Source organism: Hemitrygon akajei, chromosome 9 (assembly GCF_048418815.1).
Source record: "Hemitrygon akajei chromosome 9, sHemAka1.3, whole genome shotgun sequence".
Lineage (NCBI taxonomy): Eukaryota > Metazoa > Chordata > Chondrichthyes > Myliobatiformes > Dasyatidae > Hemitrygon > Hemitrygon akajei.
Genome location: NC_133132.1, coordinates 165,959,051 through 165,971,256, shown reverse-complemented (window position 1 = coordinate 165,971,256; position 12,206 = coordinate 165,959,051). Strand labels below are relative to the sequence as shown.

At 38.4% G+C, this 12,206-nt stretch overlaps 1 protein-coding gene across 1 annotated transcript in view; it reads right to left on the bottom strand.

Moving 5' to 3' along the window:
• The window catches only part of nt5dc1 (5'-nucleotidase domain containing 1), a 611,704-nt gene that overhangs the window by 530,512 nt on the left and 68,986 nt on the right, over positions 1-12,206 (bottom strand). Inside the window, exon 6 of the mRNA XM_073057433.1 lies at positions 9,655-9,736. Within this exon, the coding sequence (XP_072913534.1) occupies positions 9,655-9,736 (82 nt within the window). The remainder of the gene's footprint in view (positions 1-9,654; positions 9,737-12,206) is intronic.

The window sequence follows — 12,206 nt, the reverse complement described above, 5'->3', positions numbered from 1 at the left end:
TTCCAGTGAGTATAAGCCTAGTCGATCCAGTCTTTCTTCATATGAAAGTCCTGCCATCCCAGGAATCAATCTGGTGAACCTTCTTTGTACTCCTTCTATGGCAAGAATGTCTTTCCTCAGATTAGGGGACCAAAACTGCACACAATACTCCAGGTGTGGTCTCACCAAGGCCTTGTACAACTGCAGTAGAACCTCCCTGCTCCTGTACTCAAATCCTTTTGCTATGAATGCCAACATACCATTTGCCTTTTTCACCGCCTGCTGTACCTGCATGCCCACCTTCAATGACTGGTGTACAATGACACCCAGGTCTCGTTGCACCTCCCCTTTTCCTAATCGGCCACTGTTCAGATAATAATCTGTTTTCCTGTTCTTGCAACCAAAGTGGATAACCTCACATTTATCCACATTAAATTGCATCTGCCTTGAATTTGCCCATTCAACTAACCTATCCAAGTCACCCTGCATCCTCTTAGCATCCTCCTCACAGCTAACACCGCCTCCCAGCTTCGTGTCATCCGCAAACTTGGAGATGCTGCATTTAATTCCCTCGTCTAAATCATTAATATATATTGTAAACAACTGGGGTCCCAGCACTGAGCCTTGCGGTACCCCACTAGTCACTGCCTGCCATTCTGAAAAGGTCCCGTTTATTCCCACTCTTTGCTTCCTGTCTGCCAACCAATTCTCTATCCACATCAATACCATACCCCCAATACCGTGTGCTTTACGTTTGCACACTAATCTCCTGTGTGGGACCTTGTCAAAAGCCTTTTGAAAATCTAAATATACCACATCCACTGGCTCTCCCCTATCCACTCTACTAGTTACATCTTCAAAAAATTCTATAAGATTCGTCAGACATGATTTTCCTTTCACAAATCCATGCTGACTTTGTTCGATGATTTCACCTCTTTCCAAATGTGCTGTTATCACATCTTTGATAACCGACTTTAGCATTTTCCCCACCACCGATGTCAGACTAACCGGTCTATAATTCCCCGGTTTCTCTCTCCCTCCTTTTTTAAAAAGTGGGGTTACATTAGCCACCCTCCAATCCTCAGGAACTAATCCAGAATCTAAGGAGTTTTGAAAAATTATCACTAATGCATCCACTATTTCTTGGGTTACTTCCTTAAGCACTCTGGGATGCAGACCATCTGGCCCTGGGGATTTATCTGCCTTTAATCCCTTCAATTTACCTAACACCACTTCCTTACTAACATGTATTTCCCTCAGTTCCTCCATCTCACTAGACTCTCAGTCCCTTACTATTTCCCTTACTAATAATAATAATGCATTAGAACAAAAAAGAATTTTAGCTTGCATCTTACTGAACCCATACATTGAGAGAAATATATGCAGCAGGTCAACAATTAGACATTGCACCTCAGCTCACACTTTCATTCTTACACTCCCTGAACATATAAACTAATTACACTGGAGCTTGGAAAGTCCCATTATGAACTTGAGCAAACAAGGTATACAACTGGACACTTTTTAGAAATTACTGCTGAAGCGTATTCACTTTTCAACAAATGACATGGCCAGTAGATATTTGCCATGCTTAACTGTCCTTAAGGAGGTAGTAAGCCACCTCCTTGAACCATTGCAGTTCAAATGTTCTGGTGAACTTGCTCAAGAATGTTGTTTGGTATGGTGTCTTCTCATACATCAGCTGTCCTTGTCCTTTTTCATAACAGAAGAAGGTGCTGGTTTGGAAAATGCTGTTCAGCAGGTTTGTAGATGATGCACTGATGATGGAGGGAATAAATGTTCAGGATGATGGATAGGGTGCCAATCAAACACCCTACTTAGGCCTGGTGTTAAATTTCTTGAGCACCTTTAGAGATATATCAATCCAGACATGTATTAAGCATCATAGCACTCCCCTGAAAGGTTTTAGGGTTTCAGGAAAGTCACCCACTACTATATAGCTGGCATCTGATCTCTTCTCATAACCGCATTACTCATATAGGTAGACTATTTACTTACTTAGATATATAGCATGGAACAGGTCCTTCCAGCACGACGAGCTGCACCACCCAGCAAACCATCTAGTCCAATCAGAAGACAATTTACAATTTAAAATTAACTCTCTAACTAGTATGCATTTGGAATGTGGGAAGGAACGAGAGCACCTGGAGGAAACCCACACACTCACTGGAAGGATGTACAAACTTCTTACAGACGACATTAGAATTGAACTCCAAACTCGATGCCCCATGCTGTAATAGTGTCTCGCTAACCACTATACTACCATTGTGCCCCATTTGAGATTCTGGTCAAGGGATGTTGATGGCGGGTACACCAGCAAAAGTACTGTCATTGAACATCAAGAGTGTTTAGAGAGACTTGCTCTTGTTGGAGGTAGTCATTGGCAGGCAATTTTTTTGGGGCAAATATTCCTCGCCTTTCACGCTAATGCCCATACTTATTGCTCATTATGCCACTGGCATTTAGGGTAGCAATGTAAGTCCTCCCTCTGTATCTGTATCGAAGGATTCTTCATTGCTTCAAAATTCCGCAACATTTTTTTTGACCAGTCAGGGTCAAATCTGCAGGGCCGATGGACCATACTTTCTGACTCCTACCCTTTGACCTGTTTGGCATGGGTGACCCTAACAGGAGCCCAAAGCATAAGGCCCTGACTCTGGCCAACATAGCTCTCCAGGTTATTGAAGTGCGCAAGCCTCCAACAAAGTTGTGGTCTTCTTGGAGGCCTAATGCCCGTGCCTGAACATTATCAAAGTCATGCTTAAGCAGGTGTCATCTGAGGAATTGTGACTTGAATGGAACATTCATTGATAAAACAGCTTAAAATAGCTGGACCTAGGACACTGACCAAAAAAATCTCAACCTGGTCACTGAATGAGAAATAGAGAACAATTAAGTATTGATTTAAATAGATTAATTTATATTAACCTTGACACAAGTAGAGAGTGAAATAGTGAAACTGTGGCCATGTGAGAGATGGTAGAAACAAAGACAGACAGAGAAAGATGTTGCTTGGACTAGTAATGTCAAAACTATACCATAACTGAGTACAGTTGTTGCCTAGCATGCAAATGTAGCAACATCATATCCTTCAAAGCTAACTGCAATGGTACATCTCACTCTGCCATCACAACTTTTTCAAGTCAGTGTAAACTTTAATAATTGATAAATAATAGCATCATTAGTCTCAATATTTTCATCATAAAATTTAAGTACAAAACATACAGAAAGTGGCAGATCATTGATTTTATTTGACAGGCTCATGTTATATTTCTTTTGCTGTTTTTTTTTGCAGAATATTAACTATTCTTTAAAAACTATGTCCTCAGACCTTGGGACAGGTGACCATACTTCTACTAGTTTCATGGGAAAAGCTAGCACTGGTCCTCAAGTTAAAATCCTCGGCTAGGGAAAGGCTAATTTCAATGGCATTTTTCTGCCACTATTTTTACCAACAAGATAAATGAAATGATTCCAATTTTTGACAAGTGTCTCAATTCATCTACAGTTGGAAATTTGCACAAAATGATTACCATTTTCATCTGCATAACAATTATTATTTCTCAATATTATTTCCCATTGCATTTAGAATTTTGAAGTGTTTAAGATCCAAGAAGTACAGAAAAGAGCTCTACTCTTCTATAATTGTACTCTTTGATTGTGTTTATACTTAGGTCAAATGAAATAGGAATGCCGCAAATACAGATTATATTCAGTGCAGTTACTTAAGTATTCAGTGTCTTGAAAACCTATAAAAGTTTAATCATTTCAAAGTTTATTAAATCAGCCAGCCGGTGGCATCCACACTGGACTTCAAGGTGAGTGGTCCGAGGTTCGAATCCGGCCAGCTCCTTCCATGTTTTCCATGCATGCTGGGTTGAACATCAATCTAGCAACTCAGCCTCGTATGAAACAGACAAATCATAGCATTATAGAATCATAGAAATCTACAGCACATTACAGGCCCTTCAGCCCACAATGTTGTGCTGACCACTGATGTAACCTACTCAAGAAACTGCCTAGAATTACCCTACCGCATAGCCTTCTATTTTTCTAAGCTCCATGTACCTATCTGACAGTCTCTTCAAAGACCATAATGTATTCACCTCTACCACTGTCGCTGGCAGTGCATTCCACACACCCACCACTTAAAAAACTTACCTCCAACATCCCCCTTGTATGAACTTCGAAGCACCTTAAAACTATGCTTTCTCGTGTTTGCCATTTCAGCCTTGGGAAAATGCTTAAGAAACAGCAAGGTTACCACCAATTCGCCACAAGGCACGGAGAAGGAACCAAAAAAAAAGTTTATTAAAGCCAAATGGTCAGAAAATATCTTACTGTTTAAGAACCTGTAAATAATGCCTACTAAAATTAAACTCCTATAACAGGTAACGATCAGCCATATATGACTCTAGCTCAAGTAGTTTTAAGTCAGAGTAAGAAAGCTGTGTAGTAATGAGGATGCAGCAGCTACTAATAAAAATGGTTAGAACTGAATCATTCTTTCCTGATTACATAGTTATTCAAAAGAATCAGAAAAGAATGTAACAAGACTCATTTAGTCAAACACACTTTGTGGAAAGAGAAAATAGTAACAAAATGGTACATGTAAAGATAAAATAACTTTTCTGGCTTATACCATATTTCTTAATAAATCTGAAAAAGATAATACACTAGAAAGTATTATCTCCAGGGACTATGAGCATAAGTAGTATCAGAGGAGATTACAGAACAAAGCTTAAGAATATGCTATGGAAACAAAAGAAGCAGTGTTTTTATTTTATTTATTTTTATACTGAAAATAATGTTACAAATTTGGAAAGCTCCTTGATGTCTGTCTCCTGTCTGCCTAGTAGGCTATCCCAAGGCCTCTGGATCCAATTTCAGAATCAGGTTTAATATCACCGGCATGTCATGAAATTTGCCGACTTTGCGGCAGCAGTGCAATGCAATACATAACAATAGAGAAAAAAATGAAACATATGCACTGTATATATGTATACATTAATAGTTAAATTAAATACAGCAAAATAAGAAGTGAGGTAGTGTTAATGGGTTCAATGTCGATTCAGAAATCAGATGGCAGAGAGGAAGAAGCTGTTCCTGAATTGTTAAGTGTGTCCCTTCAGGCTTCTGTACTTCCTTCCGGATGGTGGCAATGAGAACAAAGCATGAACCAAAAGTCTACTTACATATCCTAAAGAATGTCATGTTATTCAACACTTGAATTACTCTTTTTACTGTGGTTATCACTAAAATACCTAAGATTCACCAAGCAACAGCCAAAAGGACTATTAAGTGATGATCATACAACATCAATACTATGTAGATGCGGTGTAATTACAAGGCAGGTGGAGCTGCATGACAAACAGACTGGTTGCTTTGTCTACAAAATAAACAATTCGAAGCACCGTTGCATGTAGGCGCCCACAAGTAATTTGTGCCTTGAACAACTTGGCAGAATTCAGCCCATTAATAAATATTAACAAATGTTGATTCCACTTTGTCCTTGCAGACAAATAATATTTTCATTGCTACCAGTCAAAACTTATTAATATGGGCAAAGCAAAATGAGAGCATTGGGTACTTAATTTTCTAGACCTGCTTTGTGCAGAGTGGAATTGTGAATAATCAATTCTGTAAATCCTTCTGGTGTACAGTGACGGACATTGACAATTAAGGGTGGAAAACAAGCAAAGTTCAGCAAGTTAAAATCTGATAAACTTTTAAAATTATAAAACAGGTTTTCCTAATTTGTCGTGTATCAGCTTCAACATTAACAGGAACATCTGTATTTTTTTCACCAAATCTACAGTTTTCAATTATTTTATGCTTATTTAAGCAAGACAAACACTTCAAGGTTTCACATACATTTATGTCGCACATGCTACTTCAGGCTCACCAAGATTTGCGAAAAGTACAGCAGTTATTATAGATTTTGTTTTGTACTTTAGAAGTTTAGCAATGAAATAATCAAGAAACATCAAGCTCAAAATCAGATTTATTACCACTGACTTCAATGGGAAATTTATTTTTTTAATGGCAACAGTAGTGCAAATACAAAAATTTACTGTAAATGTCAAGAATAAATAAATAGTTCAAAGAACATAATGACAAACTGGTGTTCATGGACCATTCAGAAATCCAATGGCAGAGGGGAGGAAGCTGTTTCTGAATCATTGGTGTGGGTTTTCAAGCCCCTGTACCTCATTCCCAATGGTAGTAATATGAAGAGGGCATGTCCTATTGGTGAGGAACCTTAATGATGGATGCTACCTTCTTGAAGCACTGACTCTTGAAGATATCTTCACTGGCGGGGTTGTTTATGCCCTCAATTAACTGAGCTACCCACTGCAGTATCTTACAATCCTGTGCATTGAGGCCTCCATACCAGGTATGAGGCAGCCAGTCAGAAGGCTCACCACCATACATCCATAGTCTTTGGTGACATACTGAATTCCTCAAACTCCATTCTAATGAAATAGAGCCACTAGTGTGCTCCCTTTGAAATTGCATCAGTATGTTGGACTCAGGATTGATCCTCCAAGATGCTAATGCCTGGAACTTGAAGCTTTCCACTACTGACACCTCAACATGTTTTCTCCACGTCTCCCTTCTTGAACTCCATAATCAACTCCTTGGTCTTGCTGACGTTGAGTGGAAGCTGATATGTTGTTATGGTACCAGTCACCCAGTCGATCCATCTCACTCCTATATGCCTCCTCATCACCATCTGAGATTCCACCAGCAACGGTGATTGCATTGGTGAATTTATAGAGTTTCGTTTAGCCACATACTCATGAGAGTAGAACAGTCTGTTAAGCACACAGCCTTGTGGTGTGCCTTCCACCATTTAATTGTTACTTTAATAAACCTGATTATTAATTTGTAAATACATTATCCAAAAATTTAAAAATGAATCTTACATCAATTCCACCCTGTAAATTACGTTGACTCCAAATATTCAAAGGTTCATTTTATTTTCAAGGTAGGCATGTACAATACAACTCCAGATAGCCATGAAATACAGAAAAAAACATGGGCTTACTGAAAGAAAAGACATCAACTCCTCCCCCCACCCCGGCACAAAAATGAAAAAGAAAAAAAACTCACAAACCCCGAACCCCTCTCCCTTGAAGAGAAAAAAACAGCGACAATAACATAAAATCCCCAACCCCCTCCTCTTCAGAAAAACAGTGACAATGCCTCAAATGCCCAACACCCTCCTCCTCAGAAAAAAAGCGACAACAGCAGCAAGTCCCCAACTCCCTCACTCGCAGCAAAGAACAGTGAAAATATAATTACATCAGAGAGTAAACACATTCTCCAACAGAAATAAATTTGGATCAACTTAATACTAGATGTAATGTGCCTAATACTTGTAAAGCATATTACTAACTTGTTCATTTGTATCTCCATTATTTGCAAAAGTGCTAATTCCTTGCATAAAGGTCAAAGGCTAGTTCCCCATTGACTTATGGAGCAGTGAAGCAAAACCTGCTTTGAACCATGGTCACTACTCCTAGTAGCCTATTAAGTCCCTTGTGCTTGTAGGTATATCTAGAACTATGTATTTTATTAACCTGAATGTAAAGTAAATACACAAACACGAGAATATCTATAGATGCTGAAAATCCAAAGCAACACACACAAAATGCTACAGGAACTCAGCAAGCCAGACAGCATCTATTGAAAAGAATAGTGGCAGGATATAATCACGAGATGTTATCCAACAAGACAAGCCCTGCCTATAAAACAACTGAATAAAACAAACATCTCTCTACACCACTGCCTGACGCCAAGCTGGTTGACAATTACGTCTAAAGCTTCATAGTTTTAACACACAAAGCCCCAGCATTTTGTGTATACTGAAAAGTCAATACAGATTTGCTAGTGTTAACTTGCTGGAGAGATGTCCTGATCATAAAATGTGAGGTTCTTAATGGTGGAAGGACATAATCATGAGATGTTATACAACATAATCACCTACAGACAAGCCCTGCCTATAAAACAGCTGAATAAAACAAACATCCCTTTTAACCACTACCTGAAGCCAAGCTGGTTGACAAATACATCTTAAACTTTAAAGTTTTAACTAGAACAACCATTCAGATATTCACAAATAATTCAAAATATAACATTAATTAATGGTTAGTTAATTCCTTGTCTTTGCTCTCTATTGGAACAAATGGACTCAGTGTTCCTGTGCCAGGTCTCATCTGGTAAACCCTTGGAAACTGCAACATTCACTCTCTGTTTCTTCACCAGGCTCCACGGATAAAACCACAGCAAAGTACAGCCAACAAGTTCAGGACATTAGCATTCATGTAGAATCCACAAAACTATGCAACTTGCCAGCATTCCCTAGCAAGTTCCAGTCCATTGAGAACTAGAGCAATATGGTAGGACCCAACAAGTGTACATATTTGACATTTAAAAGGGAATCAAAAGTGCTAATTTTCATATATGCTTGTCTCTTCATCAGGATTTCCTCCTTCAGTGTGGAGAGAACAACTAAGGATCAGATATTGTATAAAGTATTAATTATTTGACCTCATTCACAACAAAGCTCTCCAATTTCCTACTATAACCCTAACAGTGTTCGACCATTATTGCCTGAACATGGATAACATCAAGCCTGTTATCTGATTTGATATATTATGACATAATAATGTTTTAACCATATTTACAAATAAAGTTCACCAAGTCAAACCAAAAACCAAACTCAATATGCTTTATCAGCAAATATGGGCACTTAGAGTTGGAATATCCCTGGGAGGTTGTAATCATGAAGGTCCACCCATTCTCTTCACAATCAAATAATCTTGTACAAAAATAAATGAAAGCAAACAAAAATGAGCCAAAGGAAATGAAAGAACTCATACAATGATGAAATATAGGATTCAAAGTTTTCAACAATCATTCATGCACAAGGTATTATATTCTTAAGCATTTGCAATCACATCAAAGTGTCAAGTTTATAGAAGCGTATACTGATGTGCCAAACAACAACTAGCCAAAGAAAATGCAATGATTTTTTAAAAATGCACTTAACAAGTTAACAACAGAAAATTAATATTTATTGCTTATCTAAAATTAAATTATAATGAGCCAAGATATAATCAAACACGGGGACATATAATTCAGACAAAAATCAGATATAATGCCAAGAAATTAATCAATTGCGCACACACTTCTTCAATCTATCGAGTGAAAAGTAAACAGTGCATCACAATTAAATCATTCTCAGATAAAAATTAACAAGAATTCCACCATCGTGTTTTATTGTATTACTAGAATAAACAAAAAGTGGAAACTATTCCTTTGTAAATGTCAAAATTACTGATTTAAGTACTTTTTCACATGACATAACTTAATTGACTTGTACAATAGCACACGATTTAATGCATTTGACATCTGATGCAAAGGTCCTTATTCACAAGGTATGTCAAATGTATTATCAAAGCTGGTCCTGAAAGGAGATCCAATCATAAAACTCTATAGAACAGCAAAAATAGCCAAGCTTCAAATAGTCTTCAAACCACCAAATAAAATTACTGATACAATATTCATCCGAAATATTGCCACATCAAGACCTAATTGCCACAAAATTTGTAAGTAAATGTGTATTATTAAGAGGAAATAATGTCTTACCTTTGAAGGCAGAAGCTTTGTAATTGTATTCAATAGAAGCAATAACATCCTTCCAGAATTCATATTTCTTCACATTTCTATTCTGTGAAAAAGCAATGATTTAAAGTTTTAACAACCTGCTCAATGGTTCAATTACTAGTGTACTCACAAGCAGCTAAGATCAAGTTAACTGTATTTAAAAAGTGGATACATGATCTGAAAGATAGAAAGTTAGAAATCACTCCATTAAATGGTTCCAGCCTTTATAGGTAGCGTATATGTGTTCCATGAGCATCCAAAATGAAAGATCAGATTAAATCTATTACACAGCAAGTACCTCCCGTAACAATTGACAAAAGTACCCCATCCACAATATTTGCAAAAACCTACTCCTCATAATTATAACTTTGAGATTGTGGAACACAACAGGATGAATGAGATCAAAGCAAATCAATACACATTGCATTACTGTCCTCTAATGTCAAGATGAAGCCACACTCAGGTTTGAGGAACAATACCTTATATACTGTCTGGGTAGCCTCCAACCTGATGGCATGAACATTGATTTCTCTAACTTCTGTTAATGCCCTTTCTCCCCTTCTTACTCCATCCCTTATTTATCTATCTATCTATCCATCTATCTATCTATCCATCTATTTATTTATTTATTTCCCCCCTTTTTTTCTCTCTCTGTCCCTCTCACAATCTTTCTTGCCAGCTCTCCATCTTCCTCTGGTGCTCCCCTTCCCCTTTCTTCCTCCCTAGGCCTCCCATCCCATGTTGCTCTCCCTTCTCTAGCTTGCCCTTTTGCCAATCAACCCTCCAGCTCTTAGCTTCATCCCTCCACCTCCTGTCTTCTCCTATCATTTTGGATCTCCCCCTCCCCCTCCCACTTTCAAATCTCTTACTATCTTTTCTTTCAGTTAGTCCTGACAAAGGGTCTCGGCCCAAAACGTCAACTGTACTTCTTCCTATAGATGCTGCCTGGCCTGCTGCGCTCCACCAGCATTTTGTGTGTGTTGCTTGAATTTCCAGCATCTGCAGATTCTCTTGTGTTTACATTATATTACGGTTAATTGGAAGACATCGGAACCAGTACTTCATGGCCCAATTACAGCTGCCACAATTAGCTGAAGTTTCATGAAACTAGGTAAAAAGGTATAAAAAAATGTTTAACTGAGCAACAAATTATGTATTTAAAAGGAATATAGAATAAATTAGAACACTGTCAATATTACAACAGTACTAGAACTGTGTATTAATTCCTAATTGTTATCGATGGTGGAATTCATGCAGTATATGCCACATTCTGTTGATTGACTGTATAGCTATTTACAGTTCCCGCATAGTCAGCAATGGGTAGGCAGCCACCTCCTTGAATATGCTCTAGTTTGTGTTTTCAGAACAGTCCTGTAATGCTGAAGTGGTTTTTTCTGGCAAGATGTTTATCTCCCTTTGAGCTCCACCCACCGTAGCAATCACCTATTCTCCAAATTGTCATCAGCGAAACGCTACAAGTCCATCATCACCAGGATGACACATCATCTCCGAAGGTTTCCTGTAGCTAACCAGCTTCTCAACAACTCACCCAGGTGTAATACCCTAACAGTCCCTGCACAACATCTGTTAAATGGTCTTTCCTGCTCTCCTTGTTCTGTTGATTTCTTTAATCAGTAGTCTGCTTGCAGAAATTTAGCATAATAGATAAGTGGCCAGAGTATACAAAACAGGAGTGAGGAGCAACTTTGTAAAGACCACCATGTTGTTGTAAATCAGGGCGAATATGTTCTCAACTCTAGAAGCAAAGTCAACATGCTGACAGAATTTAGGCAGGACTGTTTTTAAATTAACATGGTTGAAGTTAAGGAACTGGCTAATTTTACAAGTTTCTGCAACTTACTTTGATCTTGTGCAATATCTGCCTGCCACCCCAATGCAGGCAGTCAGAGGCTCTCCACAGTACATTTGTGGAAGTTTTTGAGTGTTTTAGGTGACAAACTAAATCCCCTCAAGCTGCTAATAAAATATAGCTGTTGTTTTGCCTTCTTTATAGCTGCATCAATATGCTGCGTCCACATTAGGTCCTCAGAGTTATTGATACCCAAGAATTTGAAATTGGTCACTCCTCCGCTTCTGATTCCTCTATAAGGATTGGTTTGTGTTTCCTCATCTTACTCTTTCTGAAGTCCATAATCAGCTCTTTGGTCTTGCTAACATTGAGAATGGTATCAACTTGGAGATTAATACTATCAAGACAGTGGAAATGAGGATTGCCTTCTGCCAACAACACCCTGTGGTCGAGTCATTCAAATTCCTAGGAACGATCATTACCAATGAAATTAAGTGGGCCAAGCATGTTATGCTCATCACCAGGAAAGTTCAACAGAGATTGCTCTTCCTACGCCAGCCTAGGAAATTCAACACCTTGGGGCACATCCTGATGAATTTCAATTTAGCCATTATTGGGAATGTTGCAACCAGCTCAATCACTGTTTGGTTTCACACCACCTCCTCTCTCTCTCTCTATTGCAGTGAGTGGTCCACTCAGTGGAGAAGATCATTGACTATCAGCT